This window comes from Pelodiscus sinensis, chromosome 12 (genome assembly GCF_052426305.1).
Source record: "Pelodiscus sinensis isolate ZL-2025 chromosome 12, ASM5242630v1, whole genome shotgun sequence".
NCBI lineage: Eukaryota > Metazoa > Chordata > Testudines > Trionychidae > Pelodiscus > Pelodiscus sinensis.
The window spans coordinates 18086415-18104065 of record NC_143063.1 but is presented as its reverse complement, the minus strand read 5'-3'; the positions used below and the strand labels follow the sequence as shown (position 1 = coordinate 18104065).

At 41.4% G+C, this 17651-nt stretch overlaps 1 protein-coding gene across 12 annotated transcripts in view; it reads left to right on the top strand.

Moving 5' to 3' along the window:
* The window catches only part of CHD9 (chromodomain helicase DNA binding protein 9), a 218864-nt gene that overhangs the window by 145178 nt on the left and 56035 nt on the right, over positions 1 to 17651 (top strand). For all 12 annotated transcript variants that reach the window (XM_075940269.2, XM_075940264.2, XM_075940261.2 and 9 more), the window contains 5 exons: positions 121 to 300; positions 9928 to 10038; positions 11635 to 11831; positions 14045 to 14244; positions 14756 to 14915. In XM_075940269.2, coding sequence (XP_075796384.2) covers positions 121 to 300; positions 9928 to 10038; positions 11635 to 11831; positions 14045 to 14244; positions 14756 to 14915 — 848 coding nt within the window. The remainder of the gene's footprint in view (positions 1 to 120; positions 301 to 9927; positions 10039 to 11634; positions 11832 to 14044; positions 14245 to 14755; positions 14916 to 17651) is intronic.

The window sequence follows — 17651 nt, the reverse complement described above, 5'->3', positions numbered from 1 at the left end:
TAATTATAGAGATATTCATTATGGAAGTAGGTATTAAAAATACTGCACATATGTTTTTGTGAATTTTTTATCAGGGTTTACAACAAATTAAAATGAAAACACTTTCAATTATTTTTACAGATCCAACAGCTTTCCAAAAAAGAAATAGAAGACCTGCTAAGAAGAGGTGCGTATGGTGCAATTATGGATGAAGAGGATGAGGGCTCTAAATTCTGTGAAGAAGACATAGACCAAATCTTGCAGCGGCGTACAAAAACTATCACAATTGAATCAGAAGGAAGGGGTTCAACGTTTGCCAAGGTGCAGTGGCAGCAGATTGTTTTCCATTTCATGTTACTTTGCCTTAAATTTAAGAAAGCTCTTACTGTTGCTTAGATTCAAAATGTGAGATTTGCAGAACTTTGTGTTAATGAAGAATTTCATGGGACTGCTTATTTTTAAATAAGAGGCTCATATTGCATCTGTGTTGTTTTGCTTTTGTGCATGTACCCAAGAGAGATTTTGCATGCTTATATCACCAGAGAAATGTCAATATAGAGATGTGCATATAGAATAATCTCTGGGTAAATTTCACAAAAATTTGTGACCAAGTGTTGACAAAATAGTAGCTATGTACTTCTGGTGTTGCTTTAAAAAAAAAAAAAAAGGAACAATGTATTTTTGATATAAAGGACTTACAGTTATTGAGTGTGCTTATAGCTTTGATTTGTTTTATTCATATTCTGAGCAAATAAAATAAGATATAGTCTTTGCAGGTGTAAAGCACATGTGAGGAAGTACATGTTGAACAGGATTAAAGAATAACTATCAGGTTTACACTTGAATTCAGAGACATCTCTTTATCCATGTTCTTTTCTTGTTAGGTGTTTAAAAAGCGGAGCAAGGATGATTTTATAGGAGAGGAAATGATGGCCCACAGTCTCATTTTCTTTTCTGACAAGGATAGATTTGGGGAAAATACTTTCATATTAATTTCTTATTGGTGTTAGATACAGCTTTTACACTTAAGACAGAAAATAGAATATACTCTGTGCTGTTTATTGGCAGGGGCCATGCTTGAGCTATTTTATGACTACTTCTAATTGAATTCATCTAAACCTCATTGTTTAAAATGCTTCCCTTGAAAATAATTTTAAAGCATTTTTTGACTGCAAGAGTGAATGCAAACAATGTGATTTATGGGGAATTTAAACTTTATCAAACAGGTTAGGCTATTAACATCTAAAACTCATTACAGCAGATAAAAGTGGTAGAAATAAACAGAATGAAAAAGAGGGACTGAACAGAAAACCATCTTTCTATGTGTCTCAGAATATGTATTTAATGATTGAGGATCCATTTAATTATTTATTGTAGAACTAGGTTTCTCTTGTGAAAGCTCATCTTAGGAAAGAAGAATCAGGAATCTTAATGCTATCATATCTTCTTTAGGAGAGCAACCAAAAAGTATTTTTACACTTAATTTACCTTTCTTCTTGTGCCAGTGTTACTTTGTCTATTTGTGTTTAGAGCATTAAACTGCCCTCAGACTCCTAAATGAAGTGATACTAGGTTTGAAATCAGAACATTCCCTTAAAGCAGGGGTTCCCAAACTTTTTGACACAGGGACCAGTAAATCCATTCACGAGCTTTTGGAGGACTGGTAACGTTCATTTGCATATTTGCATATTCATCAAGTAAATGATGGATATGCAAATACGTTGTTTCTGATCCTCCCAACGCCCCCAGTGCCAGCTTTAGCAAAGCTTTTGATATGGTCACCCGCAATATTATTGCCAGCAAGTTAAGGGAATATGGATTGGATAAATGGACTATAAGATGGATAGAAGGCTGGCTAGACCAGGGTTTCCCAAACTGGACTGGTCCCAGATGACGGATTTTTCCTAGGGGAGGTCATTTCAGGGCTCCTGGTTCCCTCCCTTCCCACTAGGCTTCTTTGCACCTCCCCCAAAACCATCCTCCAGAATCCAAGGGAATGCAGCACCAGTTTGCAGCCCCTCACAACACAGCTGAACTGCCCTTCTGTTCCCTATGCCTTCCACCTCAGCCCAGTTGAGCCCAGCACTCGTTCCCTGCATGCCTCCCCCACAGCACAACTGAGCCCCGTTTCCTTTCACCTCCTCCCAAGCCCTGCAAAACTGCTGAGCCCAGCTCTGATTTCCTGCCCTTCCCTCCCCTCGAGTCTAGCCCCGGATTCCCGGCACCTCCTGCTGCAGCCCAAGTGAGCCCAGCGCCTCGCACCTTCCACCCCCCCCCCCCAGCCCAGCGCCCCCCTAGCATCAGAGGAGTAGCGAGGGCGTTATGAGCCTGGGGGCAAAAGCAAAATTTGCGCGCTCCGTCCCCCCTCCCCGTCCCCCCGCTGCCACCATGGGGCAGGGCCCTTAACCTGGCACATGGCTGAGCCGGACCCTGAGAGGAGGGGGGGAGCTTATACTGCATCTTCCCCCACCCCCTACAGTTTGGGGCAGGCCCCCACATGCACTATCCACAACAACACATAGAGGGAATCGATCACCTCAGTAATGCCAACTCCTTTAGAATTGAGGCCCGGATTATCCAGCACGAGTTGAGGTAGAGAGGACACTGTGTGCACGTGTCTGATATATTTTTACCAAAACTGCTACCTGCCCAACTTGCCAAAGGAGAAAGGAAACAGTGTTTCTCAACCTTTTTTTTATAAAGTACCTCCCTTTAAAAAAATTATCAGTACCCTCAACACAGTTTTCAGACACACACAAATATTTTTCTACCATTGCAGCACATTTGTTTAAACAATTTAATCATAGCTAGGTGGGTGATGAAATTTTTGAGTGTAAAAAGTACAAAAATAATAAAGCGCTGAATAACTTAAACCAAAAATTCAGTTGTGTTGATGTACCCTCCAGACTTCTCTCAAGTACCCCTGAGGGTATTCATACTACTGGTTGAGAAACACTGGTTAAGGGCAGTGTTTTTCAACTTTTTTTTATAAACTTTTTTTATAAAGTACCCCATTTAAAAAATTGTAAGTATCCCCAATGCACCCACCCTTCCCCCAGATCCAGGCATCCCTAGCCCCCCTGCTCCAACCTAATGCCCCTTCTGCCCCAGAACACCCCCCCCCCACACACACACACACTCTTAATTCAATGCCCATGCCCCAGAGCCAGGCACCCCCAGCTTCCCTGCCCTAGCCCAATCCCTCTCCCCCTTCCACAGAGCCAGGCAGGGTATCTCTACCTTTAAAGTGGCTACTCCTGCCACTTGGGCCCTGCCTTGGAGGCTTGATTGCACAAGGAGAACGTGGCCCGACAGCGCTCGTGTAATGTAGAAAGCTGCTACCTTATAGGAATGTGCTACTGGTAGCATTTTCTTATCTGTATGATTGTAGGGAAATGCTCCTATAGGAAACTGCTACCAGAAGTAGCACAATCCTACAGGGAGCATTTCCATACAGACCAGGTTCACCGCTTGCCACAACTCATGATGCTGTGCGCTCTGCTCCCACCCCAGCCTGGCGCCCCCCTAGCGTGGTGCCTGAGGCCAACTGCCCCCCCCCCCTTCGCCCTCGCTACGCCTATGCCTAGCGTGGCGCCTGGGGACAACTGCTCCCCCTCTCGCTACGCCTCTGTGCCGGGAGCCCAGAACATCCGGCTGCATCCTCCGCCCAGCCTGGTCCAGAACTTGAGTAACCTGGCGCCGCACAGGCACTCCGGAAGCCCAGAGCACCCTGGCAGCCACTCTGTGGCCAAGTATTTTTTCCCGCAGCCCATAGTTTGGGAAATGCTGCCTTAAAGTATTAACTTAAATGAAACAAAATGCAGGACTATGTAGCACTTTAAAGACTAACAAGATGGTTTATTAAATGATGAGCTTTCGTGGGCCAGACCCACTTCCTCAGATCAATTTTTTTGATCTGAGGAAGTGGGTCTGACCCACGAAAGCTCATCATCTAATAAACCATCTTGTTAGTCTTTAAAGTGCTACATAGTCCTGCATTTTGCTTCAGCTACACCAGACTAACACGGCTACATTTCTATTACTATCTTAAATGAAACCTGTATGTAAGATGAAAACCTTAAGAGAATGGGATGGCCTCTTCCGAGAGTTTCTTTTTCTTTTCTTTTTCTAAATTAGTCATAGAAATTAAGAGCAGCAAGGACTTCTTAAGGGTTTATCTAATCTTTCCTCTCTGCCAGTGTGGAGTAGTTACTTATGTCAGTGCTTTGTTAGTGCTCTGCCTTTTGTGGTTTTTTTAAGAAGTTATGAAGGAAGTACGCTTATGAATATTTCCTTTGAAGTTTCAGGTGATATATTGAAGGATGATTGTGGAGTTATCGCCATGTAAGCTTTTTATAAAATTGACACATTACAAACTCTGCTGATTCATTGGCTCTGCCTAGCAATATAAAGAATTAGATCCTGATCATATAGTTTTCTCCATTCAGGTGAAACCCTGTGCCCAAATGGAGCTAAATATAAAATCAGGGCCTTAGCTGGATTTTTTGTACACATTCAAAATTTCTTATATCCTGCCTATAGTTTTTCCTATTGTTATATAATATGCATACAAGTGAGACTTTGCTTTATGTCTTTTATGTCCTAAGTTAAATGATGAATAAATAAGGGGTTTTTTAGAAAGGTCATTCCATTTTTTAAACACTAGTTCATTAGAATATTCTTCCTCTCATCTGAAATATTTCAAATTACTTTAAGTTGTCTGAGTTTATCAAAAGAAGGTAACAGTGCTTCATGGCTACAGGTTGGTGGAGGGGCAGGAGAAAGATGGTCAGAAATTGCTGCAAAAGGAATGTAAGGGGCAGAAGGTTTTAAAAGTGTATATAAAGGCACAATACACTTGATGTGTCAGATGATGTGTTATAATGTGTCAGAGTTGCTTGTTCTCTGCATTGTTGTCTTGAGATTTCTTTGGCAGCCCGATGGAGATCTATATTATTTTTAGCAAACATAATATTTAATTAGACACGTGATTTGTAGGACAGATCTGGATTCAAATGATTTTTGAGATTTATTTTCAAAATGAAAAGTCCAGCTCTAATTTTCTTTCCTCTGATCTTAGGGTTATTTAGATAGGTGGGGTTTTTTTTTTTTTTTGTTTTTTTTTTTTATAATGTCTTTTAAATGATGTTGTTCGTCAATTTTCTATACATGGGAATATTTTTGCTGGTGCTGTTCTTCCACTGTTATATATTTAGTTAAATGTTCTGATGACTTGGAAGAACCAGGAGTATCCTCTAGAGAAACCCTTCTAATTCTGCAAAGCTCAGAGTCCGCATGTAAATGTTTTAGCAATATTTTTAGAGTACAAATCAATGATAAAAGTGAAATCTTCTTCTCAGCAGTTTATATCTTGCCTATCTGCCAACTCCGGGTTGTCTGGATGTACTTGCTTAGTGGTTCTAGTGAGTACCGTGTTGATGGAGAAAACAATGGATTTGTTTTTTTAACATCTCTTTTCTTTGTTAGTTTGTGCCTTAATTTCTTCTTCAAGTGTAAACTCATGTCGACTCCATTTTGGCGTGTGCGCACCCCACGTGCAGTTGCCAAAGATTTTTGCTTAGCAGTGTCCCCAGGGCTGGGCATGACATCCTCTGGAGTGCACTCACATGCAGCAGTACATTAGGTGAGGCCACTAGCCCTGTGCCTTACCACGCATGGTTGTTAGTTAGACCACAATGCTTTGTGTATCAAGAGCCTGCAGTGTCTTCTCATTTTTAATGGACCTCTTGTCTTTAGGCCTTTGTAAATAGTTTGTTGATAGTGGTAGTAATTAGTTGTTTGTTAATAGTTAAGAGTTCTGGCTGGGATTTCATCCCAGGCAAGACATGCTCCACTCGCCTGGCTTCAAGTCATATTCACCGTGCAGTAGTCAGTGTTCATGACAGTGTATACACGACAGTTGTCTCACGTGTCAGAGAGAGCCACAGGAAGGCCAAGTACTGTTGTATTTGCAAAAGCTTTTGCCCTTGTTGCCAGAAACAGTGAGATATTTGCTTGAAGGCTTTCGTAATGGAAGCAGCTCCGTGTCCCATGCTAGAATCTTCTTGATTGGACCCTGTGCCAAGTGGATCACCCTCAGTGTGAAGTGCGCCATGCCACTGGACTCAGTTTGGCACTGCTCCCCTTTGCTGGTACCCAGAATGTGGTGAAAGAAGCTGAGTGCATTGGTGCCCAAGGGCTCAGGACCTAGAGGCAAAGAACCTATGTCAGGCCATGTGCCCACCTTGGGACTACAAAGGGGTACCTCCACAGGCAGGTCCCCCCCTCTCCCCAGCCTATGCATTGGGCTCCTAGCCTATAGTGGGGCCTTCTGCACTCAAAGTGGTTCCAGTGGACCTTTGGGACTTCCTAAAAAGTTCAGAAAGGCCCTCCCATAGGATTGTACCCAGTAGTTAATGAAGGCACAGTGGTGGCCTGTAGAGTCTTTCAAATGGTCTAGGATGAAACAGAATCAGCTGTCAGGGTGAATCCTAGAATACTAGACCTAGAAGGAACTTCAAGAGGTCCTCAAGTCCAGTCCCTTGCACTCATGGCAGGAAAAAGTGCCATCTTGAGCAGAAGTGGGGAACCTTTTTTTGGGCTGGGGGGACCACTGAACTACAGGAAAATCAATCCGTCTGTACTCTTTTTATACCAATATTCCAGTCGTGTATTATCCCACCAAGTCTCTGTGACGCCCACTATGTCACAGTTTGTTTTACTGACATTTCAAGTTCTTCCTGCTTATTCTCCATACTTCTCAGATTAGTATACAGACAATTAAGATGCATTTTTGATTTTGCCACGTGGTCACAACTCCTGGTTGCAGGCTTCTGGATTGTCTCGAGATGCAGATGATAATCCAGCACCTGCCTTTTGAACGCTCAGGTCTCTCTTCTAAGATTACCGATTCCAGGTTCCATGGATTCAAAGACTCTCGAACGACCCTGCATTCCGTGAGTCTGCACTCCTCGGTTCTGGAGGGACTTCCAGATCTGGGTACTACAGGAGGAAGGAAAGGATAAGGGGCCTAACATATGCTACCTATCATCCTCTCATCCAACTGCTCAGCAGTATCCTCCCAGAAGTCAGGGAGGCCAGAACCAGTGATTTTTTGACGGAATGCCTGGGGATAGCACCCTGCCCTCCAGATCCTCCCTTTCCTCAGCTGTCTCCACCCTGTCTCCTTGGCCTGCTCCCGTGTCACCTTGGACCACTTGGTGTTGAACAGTTTCTTTCGGCTACACACTGTAGTTTGCAGCTAACCTTCAATCGCACCTCCTTTCATGTCCCTGTTCAGGGAATCCTTGCACGAGGAGCTCCTCATTCAGAAGGTCAAAAACTGTCTATGCCTGGGGGGCTGTGTAAAAAACTTCTCAGATCATGGGTGGCAAGATTCTTCTCTTGCTATTTTCTAATTTCCAAGACAAAATGGGGACATAGACCTATCCTAGACCTGTGTCATCTCAACAAGTCCCTCAAGAGACTCAAATTTTGCATGGTCTTCCTAGCCTCCATCATTCCCTCTCTGGATCTAGAAGACTGGTATGCCATCATTGATTTGAAGGAGACATGCTTCTGTATCTCTCTTTCCAGGGCAATGGCCATTCCTCTGCTTCATGTTGAGCGGTTGCCATTTTCAGTTTATGGCAAAGTCCTCTGATCTCTCATCAGCCTGGAAAGTGTTCACAAAATGAACTACTTACTGGTGGCTTTTTACCTGAAATGTAAAAGAGTCCATATATACTCATACCTCAACAATTGCCTAATCCAGGACCATTCTCCAGAAAAAGTGCAGGAGTATCTTGACCTGGTATGTTCCTCCTGTTACATCCTGGAGTTGTTAATAAAGGACAAAAAGTCAACCCTAACCCCAGTACAGCATATAGAATTAATCAGAGTAGTCCTTGACTTCATTTGGATCAGGGCCTCCCTCCCCAAGGCTCAGTTCCAGGCCATGGCAGACCTCATTGCAAGCCTGAGGATCCAGCCCCTCACCACTGCCCACATGTGCCAGACTCTTGGGCATTGTTTCCACTAAGTTTTTCTATCCATGTGTGGAATAAATTTTATGTGCACAATCAATAGAAACCCATGCTATCAGCTGTGAGCACTCTACCACTCAGCTGGATGGCACTTGAATCTCTCCTGGAAAGCCGCTTAAGTGCTCAGCTTACAGGGAACACTGCCTTGGGACCACACAACAGCATATACTCTGCCTCAGGTCTCTTCAAGCACAGCTAGCACCAGCTTATCTTCCCAATAGACACAGCATGGTAGTTAGGAGCCCGGACAAAGTACTCTCGTCCCTCACTTGGTGGCAGTGATGGAAGGAGTTCCCTTTGGAGCCCTGACTTCATCAGTGACCCTGGTCTCAGATGCCTCAGACTGGGATGAGGAGGACATCTGGATATTTTCAGCCCTCAAGGTCTTTGGTCCAGTCACAATCATGTCCTTCATATCAATGTCAGGGAACAGGGCAAATCATCTGGTCCACCAAGTCTTTCTGTCTCAGATTCAAAACAGGGTTGTCCAGATGTTGATGGACAGTATGGCCATGGTTTTCTATATCGATAGGCAGAGGAGAGACAAGTCATCTACCCTATGCCAGAAGGCCCTGTGGCTCTGGACTATTGACGGCAGAACAGCATACTTTTCATAAACACTCTCCTTTCAAAGGCCAAGAACACTCTGGTTAAGTGCCTCAACAGGACATTCTCAGCTCATCAAGTGGTCCTGTTTGTATCCAAGCAGAACAGGGAATGTCACGTGTTCTGGGCTGTTGGGGGACATCACTGCCAGATTCCTGAGGGGCCTTGGAGCATCACCTCCTACTTGTCAGGGATCCTGTCCTACTGTAGGATGACTTCGTGTTGTCACAGCTCACGGTCCCCCCCTTTGAGCCTACAGCTTCATGCTCTTTCCTCCTCCTTTCTTGGAAGGTTGAATTCCAAGTTGCGATGACACCAGCCCGCTGAGAGTCTGAGATATGGACACTCATCTAGGAACCACTGCATACGGTCTTCTGCAAGGACTAAATCAAGCTTAGAGCACAGCTAGGATTTCTCACCAAGGTCATCATCTCTGGTTAATTTGAGTCAAGACATCTACTTACTGGTCTTCTTCCCAAAAGCACTTAAATCAGAGGAAAAGTGCAGGCCTCCTTCAAAGAGCTGTGTTCTTCTCTGTTGTCAGAACCAGGTCATTTGATAAGTTGACACACTATTTTTACTACAGTGGCCAACAGAATAAAAGGTTGCCTCATATACCCACAAAGAATTTCTTCTTGGATCATGACTTGCATTGGCTTCTGCTACGACCAAGTCACTGTCCATTTTACTAGAGCATAGGCCTCTTCCGCAACCTTTCTGATCCATGTGCTGATTTAGGACATATGAAGAGCAGCCATCTAATCGTCTCTCCATACCTTTGTTTCCCACTGTGAGCTGACCCAGCATGGTTGGGATGAAGCTGGCTTTGGCAGGACAGTTCTGCAAGACACTAAGCTGTGAATTCCGAGCCACCCTTCATGGATACTGCTTGTGAGTCACCTGAAATGTAATCAAGATGAGCAAGCACAAGGAAAAAAGATTGTTTGTCTTTGAGATGTATTTTTCGCGTCCATTCCATTTCCCACTCTCATACCTCGCAGTTGGAGTTGCTGACAAGAAAGAACTGTGTGTGTGCCTGGCTAGTGGTGCCTAATATACTGCTGCATTAAAACGCATGGATGTGTGCACACCTAAAATGGAATGGACACATCTCAAAAAACAACAGTTACGAAATGTTGATACATTTTTTCTATAAATTTACGGGACTTGAAAGCATTTTATTTACACAGTGAACAAGAGGGAATTAGTATTTAAAATAATAATTTAGTGCTATCAAAATAATCATTCAGTATTACAATGTTATGACATTAATGGAATATTATGTTTTTTATTGCAGGCTAGTTTTGTTGCATCGGGAAATAGGACTGATATTTCATTAGATGATCCCAACTTCTGGCAGAAATGGGCCAAAAAGGCAGAAATAGATATAGATGCCATCAGTGGTAGAGTAAGTATTTGTAGGTGTGAATATTTTTGTTTGTGTACATGCTTTTTAATGGTCTTCTTTATGTTTCTCACAATTATGTTGCTCGTGTGGATTTAATATTCTGCAGCTTGAATTATCAAATTACAACCTTTGGCCTTTAGGGATAGCATTGTTGGGTTTATGAAACTTTTTCAACCAACACTCAAACTAATCATTACACTTATTTTAAATTTGAGTTATTTGATTTAGTTGACGCAGTAGTTTGCAGCTTCAAGGCTTAGCAAATTTAACTACATCTAATCAGGAAAGAGATCTTGGAGTCATCGTGGATAGTTCTCTGAAGACGTCCACGCAGTGTGCAGCGGCAGTCAAAAAAGCCAACAGGATGTTAGGAATCATTAAAAAAGGGATAAGACAGAGACTATCTTATTGCCCTTATATAAATCCATGGTACGCCTACATCTTGAATATGCATATAGATATGGTCTCCTCATCTCAAAAAAGATATACTGGCATTAGAAAAGGTTCAGAGAAGGCCAACTAAAATGATTAGGGGTTTGGAACAGGTCCCATATGAGGAGAGATTAAAGAAACTAGGACTCTTCAGCTTGGAAAAGAGGAGACTAACGGGAGATATGATAGAGGGATATAAAACCATGAGTGGTGTAGCGAAAGTGAATAAGGAAGTTATTTACTTGTTCCCATAATATAAGAACTAGGGGCCACCAAATGAAACTAATGGGCAGCAGGTTTAAAACAAATAAAAGGCAAAGTCTTCATACAGCGCAAAGTCAACCTGTGGAACTCCTTGCCTAAGGAGGTTATGAAGGCTAGGACTATAACAGGGTTTAAAAGAGAAGTAGATAAATTCATGGAGGTTAAGTCCATTAATGGCTGTTAGCCAGAATGGGTAAGAAATGGTGTCCCTAGCCTCTGTTTGTCAGAGGGTGGAGATGGATGGCAGGAGAGAGGATCGCTTGATCATTACTTGTTTGGTTCACTCCCTCTGGAGCACCTTGCATTGGCCACTGTCAGCAGACATGGTACAGGTCTGGATGAATCTTTGATCTGACCCAATATGGCCATTCTTATGTTCTTGATCTGGTTCTCAAATCACCCAGTAAACCATTTTAACACCTAAGAATGGGATGGAGAACAAGAGGTAGTCTGACTGCTTTGTTTCCATTGGCCACAATCTCTGCCATGGGAACTGCTGTGTGTGATAAATATACAACATATCAGTTCTACATAACCCTAACACTACCTCTGTGCTGAAAGAATCCCTAGGTGATCAGTTTTAAGATGGCTTTGTCTCCTTTGCATTGCTAGGAGCATAGGGAAGAAATTGGTCCCTAATTCCTATGGCAGTATTGAGTGCAAATAATGTATTACATCTAGCTTGTAACTAATGTATTGGTCTCATTATAGGAGTAAAGAATGGAAAAATGTCTGGTTTTGTTGCATAAAAATACTATAATTGGTTTACAGCTAATGATTTCTTTTATTTTTGTGTTAACTTTAATGGAATTTAATTAGAAATTGTCTTCTCAAACTTGTCAGATACTTCTGGAAATGTTATCAACTATGTCTTAGATAATATTTGTTAAAATTTTACAGAACAGCCTGGTTATTGATACCCCAAGAATTAGGAAGCAAACAAGACCCTTTAGTGCCACAAAAGATGAGCTGGCTGAGTTATCAGAAGCAGAGAGTGAAGGGGATGATAAACCAAAACTCCGCAGGCCTTGTGATCGCTCCAGTGGATATGGAAGAACAGAGTGCTTTCGGGTGGAGAAAAACTTATTGGTCTATGGGTAAAATATAGTCCATTTTTTTTAAAGTGAAACTCGCAACATAGTATTCATTTCTAAATATACTAAATCTTACATACAGAATATGTTTCTAGTTTCATAAAGAAGAATGAATTAAAGGTCTTAATATGTATAATGCTTACATGCATTTTAAATGTTGCCAAGAGTTTAAATCTACTGTATATTTGAGAGAGTTTGTGTCCATCCAACTGTCTTTTAGCCTGTTGATTCAAGCACTCCTAAACAGTAAGGGTTAGGGCCACCAAATTCAATATGCAGCTTCCTCTTATCATAACTTTAAGCAAGGTAAGGGTTTGGTGATGGTAGGACAATGGGATGTGTCTAGAATGCGATTTTCTCATAAAATGGAAAAGGAGGGGTCTATTAGCAGAGACAGTTATACTGTATAAATGACCATAGTGAGAAGCAAGGGCCAGAGATGGGGACCGGGACAGCTATAACCCCATTGTGGCAGCAGGGGGCAGATATGGAGAAAGGGACAGCTATGTACTATATATTTGGAAGAGTTTATCTATTTGTGTGTTTGTCTCTGTCCCCCAACCAAGGAACATGTGCCCCTCCCCTGGCTGTGCCTGTTGCAGCTGCAGCAGCCATGGACATTCACTTCTCACCTGGCCCCAAGCTGCTGCGGTGACAGGGATGGGGGACAGACAGACACACACAAGGCAGCCTCCTTTTTCTTCTGTATTTTAAAGTATTTCTTTTAATATACTGTTAATGTACTTTTGTATTTTTTATTTTCATTATCCCTGCCTGCTAAGAGGTGTGCTTTCAGGAACTCAAGTCAACTACAGATCACAAATAATGCTTTAAAACTATATAGCCGGTTTTAAAATCAGAGTCTTATGCATGAGACATGTTGGGGGAATTTGGAATGGGAATTTGATTACGTATCCTGTAGAAGCCTTTTCTCTTCTGAAAAGTTTGCGTATGTGTGTGAGTTTTTTCTTTTTTGAATCAATATGTGAAAAACTTGTTAATCCACAGATGATATATAAATTGTAAGTGTTCACTGGAAAGAACTATACACAGTTAGAAATTGCATAATATAATGCACATACCGTATGTGTTCATTATAAAATCAGTATGAAAAAATGGCAGTTTTCAATTAAATGCCTAAATTAGGTTTATAAATCCATAATTAGCTGTGTAAGCAACCTGATTTTCAAAAATACTAAGCACCCTGCAATTCCAGTTGGCTTGAGTAAGAACTTGGAGATGCTCAGCACTTTTGAAAATCAAGTTTATTTGAGCTAACAATTGAGAACAAGAATCTTGGCTATATTTTATATAAAGAGAGCGAGAGTGCAATTAGCAATAATGTAATAACAGTTTACTGAACCAGTAATCAATATTTTAGACATACATTCCTCAGAATTTGGTTTCATATAGTTCTTTTTATATTTACAGCATAATAGTATATGAAGTTTGAGTGAATAATATTCTCATGTGCTTTGGTAATTTAAACTACCAAAGACACCAAAAAAGTTGAAAACCACAAAATCTTAATCTATTATATATTTTGAAGAGTTTGGTTTTATTTGGTTTGGTTGGTTTCTTTGGTGGATTTGTTTATGCAAAATAGTCATACTTCGCGATTTCCTATAGATACCAAATTTGCATAAACAATTGTGCCACTTAAATTAGCAGATTGCACTACTTTTTACAACAGAATATGCTGTGTGAAAGGTTTAAATAATTATTTTTGTTTTTCATAGGAAAAAAGTCATGACTATTATGTTTAGAGTTCATAAAAAGTATTTGCTAACAAAATTAAAATCTAGTTGCCTGTTCAACTGTCATTGTAATTCAAAGAAAATTTTTACTGTTACAAATAACAAAATAATTCAAATTAGTTACAGAAAGAGTAATGGAAGCTTTATGAGTTTCTGATTCAATTTTACTATGTATGTTAATTATTCAAAAAAAGAATAATATTTGAAGTTGAAATCCTACAAATGTAAATCTGTTGTTTTAAACAGATTTAAATTTGCATTTGCTAGCACATTAATAAAAAAAATCTATTACATGTATTTAATTTACTTTCCTGTAAGTGTAATCTATGCAAAATGACTTTGCCCGGTCAACAACAGGCCTCACCTGCTAGTAAGTTACTATTTTTGTAATAATACTACTGTACTGATTACCAAGTACTGCATTTTAAAAATTCTTCTGGGTATGTCGCTTTGGACTAGGTGGGGTCGGTGGAGAGAAATTTTGTCACATGGTCGATTCAAGAGGCAACTAAATGAACACGATGTGGAGATAATTTGCCGAGCACTTCTAGCATATTGCCTAGTTCACTACAGAGGAGATGAAAAGATAAAAAGTTTTATATGGGATCTCATCACCCCAACAGAAGATGGCCAGACACGAGAGCTACAGAATCACCTGGGTAAGGAATTAAGTATTTCTGAAATTAGACCACTTCATGCATGTAAGTTTGTGATAAAGAAATCAACGTTTTCTAAGTATATGACAAAAACAGCTAAATATTTAAATAAATGGACTTTTCGGAGGGTATCTCAAAAGGTTAATTAGCAAATTCTCATTCTTTTTCCCATTCTGTGCTATTGCTGGCTTTCTCCAGTGTGTTGAAATAGTATATGTAAAGTAAACTTTCCCACTGGTTCCTGCTCTCTGAAACAAAGTACACTGGGCACTGTCAGTGACAACAGGCAGTCTCGCCTTTCTCTTTCTGTCATAACAGTACAGTTAATCTCCTAGAAATTCCCTTTCTGTCAGTCAAAGGAGCAAGGGTGGTATCCCATATGGCATTTGAGGTGACTGAATCTCTCTCTCTCTCTCTCTCTCTCTCTCTCAGAATATATTAATTTTAAAAACATTACAAAGCATCTGCCAGTTGTTCATTACTGCTCATTGCTTTGTATTTTCATTTTGTGTAGGTTTGTCAGCTCCTGTGCCCAGGGGTAGAAAAGGAAAGAAAGTAAAGACTCAAGCTAGCACCTTTGATATACACAAAGCAGAATGGCTCCGAAAATATAATCCGGAACATCTACTGCAGGATGAAGGTTATAAAAAACACATAAAGCATCACTGCAATAAGTAAGTACTAGTGTAAATATATGGATGAATTTTTTCAACTCACATACAGAATTTTTTTCTTTTAGCTCTCATTGTTACACTTTTGAAAGATTAAAAAATATATCTTCAAGAACAAAAAACGGGAGGAGGGCATTCATTTTTCCTTCACAAATGGTTTTCTGGAGACAGAAAGAACAGATCTGTAGCAGTAGTCCAGATTGTGCCTTCCAAAACCGAAATTCTCTGGTCCAGCAACATCTGTGGTCCGGACAAGAGATGTCCAAACTGTAGTGGCAGCAGCATTTATGGCATGTTATTGTACATTTCCAAAACCTCTTACAGATATTTACTACTGCTGTTTGTTTTGTTTTCTTGTTTGCCAACTTCATCATTTCTGTGAACAGAGACCTGGGAAGTCTACTACTTTTGTAGAACCACAGAATTCACAGTTGTAGGTTTTATGCAGGAGATATTAGCACCTGTTTGTGGGACAGGCTCATGGAGAGTGGACTGCACATTTCTTGGTGATAGTATGGCACCTGCAGGTCTTTGCTGGTACTTTCTGATTAAGAACTTACCGATTGGACAGTGCCAAACATCTAACAAACATGCTGGGTTTGAATGGTGTGGAGCTGCCATTCCAAAGGCAAGAAGGGGTAGAAGCAGCCTCTGTCCATCCACTTGCTGCAAAATCTCCACTTCTAAAATCTTACCACAAGTTTCTGTTTTGTCGGTATGGGGGTTTGTGGTGGTGGGTTAAGCTATATGTTGAAAATTACAGACATTAGAAGATACAGCTATATCTGTTTTAAAAGAGTTGGAAGGCATGGGACCACCTGAACTTCAGTGATTCTGGGTTTGAGTTAACTATGTAACAAGATGTTAAACAGGTAGTTCAGTCCGTTTTATGAATTAAAGATTATTAGTCAAAGATTAAACAGTGTAATACAGAAAGACCAATATGTTACCACCAATCTGGGAGGCAGTAGTGCGGTTTAATAATTCTTAAATTCTGAGTTGCTCTCTGCTTCTATTTATATTAAAGTCTTAGGATTTCATCATTTCTTTGTATTACTTCTCATTAGGGATTTTAGTGTGTACCTGTTTACACAATTAAGCAATAAATTAGGGCCCATCTATTAATCCTAAAAGTTACACGCTCCCCCTTCCCTCACTGTCTCTCTATCAGAGGCAGCAAGGGAGGAGAGGGGGGAACTGCCTGCTTCTCCCTCCCTCCCATCCCCCCAGCTGCATCCCACAGAGGCAAAGGGGGGAAGGAAGGGGCTGGTGGGAGCTGGTACATGCCGGAAGCCAGCTTTCAAGCTGGCTCCCTGTGCGTCCCGGCTTCCTGTCCCCCACGCTGCTGCCTCTGTATCAGAAGCAATGGGGGAGGATGCAGCGGAGGCGGAAGCCGGTGCTCATGGGGAGCCAGCTTGAAAGCTGGCTTTCCACAAGTACTGACTCCTGCTTGCCCTCCTATGTGTAAATGTATAACTGCTGAAAAATTCAGTAGTTACACATTTACAAAAATAAACATTTAACAGATGAGAAGTATGGATGTTATCTTTGAAATGTTTTGAAAACTATTTGCAAGGCTTGCACACACTCTGCATTACACAGGGCAAAGTTTATAACTAGTCTATTACCTTGTTTTGACTTTAGTATTCTAGAAATTAGTAAAACTTTAGAGACAGCCTTTACCAATTATAGCTTGGAATACGAGGTCATGTTAGCTAAACATTAACAAAGTTGTTTCTCTAGTTCTTGTTCTCTGGAATGACTCGAGCTCTAACAGAGAGATGATATAGTACAGTAAAACTCTGATAGTCCAGCATCCAACTGTTCGGCACTCCCGATACTCCGGCATCAAAATGCCAAGCGCTCCTGACCAGCTGATTAAAAAGCCTGCGGCTCAGCACACGTGCTGGCTGTAACCAGATGGAGCATAAGGCGGAGAGGGGGAGTGGGATCATGTTACAGTATGGAGAAGAGCATTTTGCTTCAGCAAAGGGGGAACAGGAGGGGAGGGGAAGGAGGATCAGGTTACAGCAGAGAGGAGAAAAGGAAAGGGGAGGGGAGAGGAGAGGGAGGGAGATTGTGTCCTGGCCAGCTGTTAAGCTTTGCAGCTGTACCAGACCTCCTGATTCTCCAGCAAATCTCCTCCTGATTCTCCAGCGAATCTGATAATCCGGCACCACTTAGGTTCAAAAGGTGCTGGATTATTGGAAGTCTACTGTACTTCCATCTCCTCTTGTATAAGTAGTTTAACATAAATAAAAAGCATTTAGGGAAAAGCAAAACATCAATAAAATTCATAGTTCTACAAAAGCATGTGATGTGTATACATAATATTGCCATCACTATAAACCTTACCAACTTTCTCTTATATGGGCACCATACTTATACAGGCAGTCCCCGGGTTACATGAATCCGACTTACATCGGATCCCTACTTACAAACGGGGTGAGGCAACCCCGCACTAGCTGCTTCCCCCAGCACACCAGGGAGAAGCGAAGCTAGCGCCCCCCCCCCAGCAGACCAGGGAGACGCTTTTCTCAGCAGACACCTCAGCTTGAGAATAAAGGACTGAGGGAAGTGAGGTGTGGGAGAATAAAACTGAGCTCTGGAGAAATGTTTGGCTAGAGTTTCCCCTATAATATGTACCAGTTCCGACTTATATACAAATTCAACTTAAGAACAAACCTACAGTCCCTATCTTGTACGTAACCCGGGGACTGCCTGTACTTGGCTATTGCA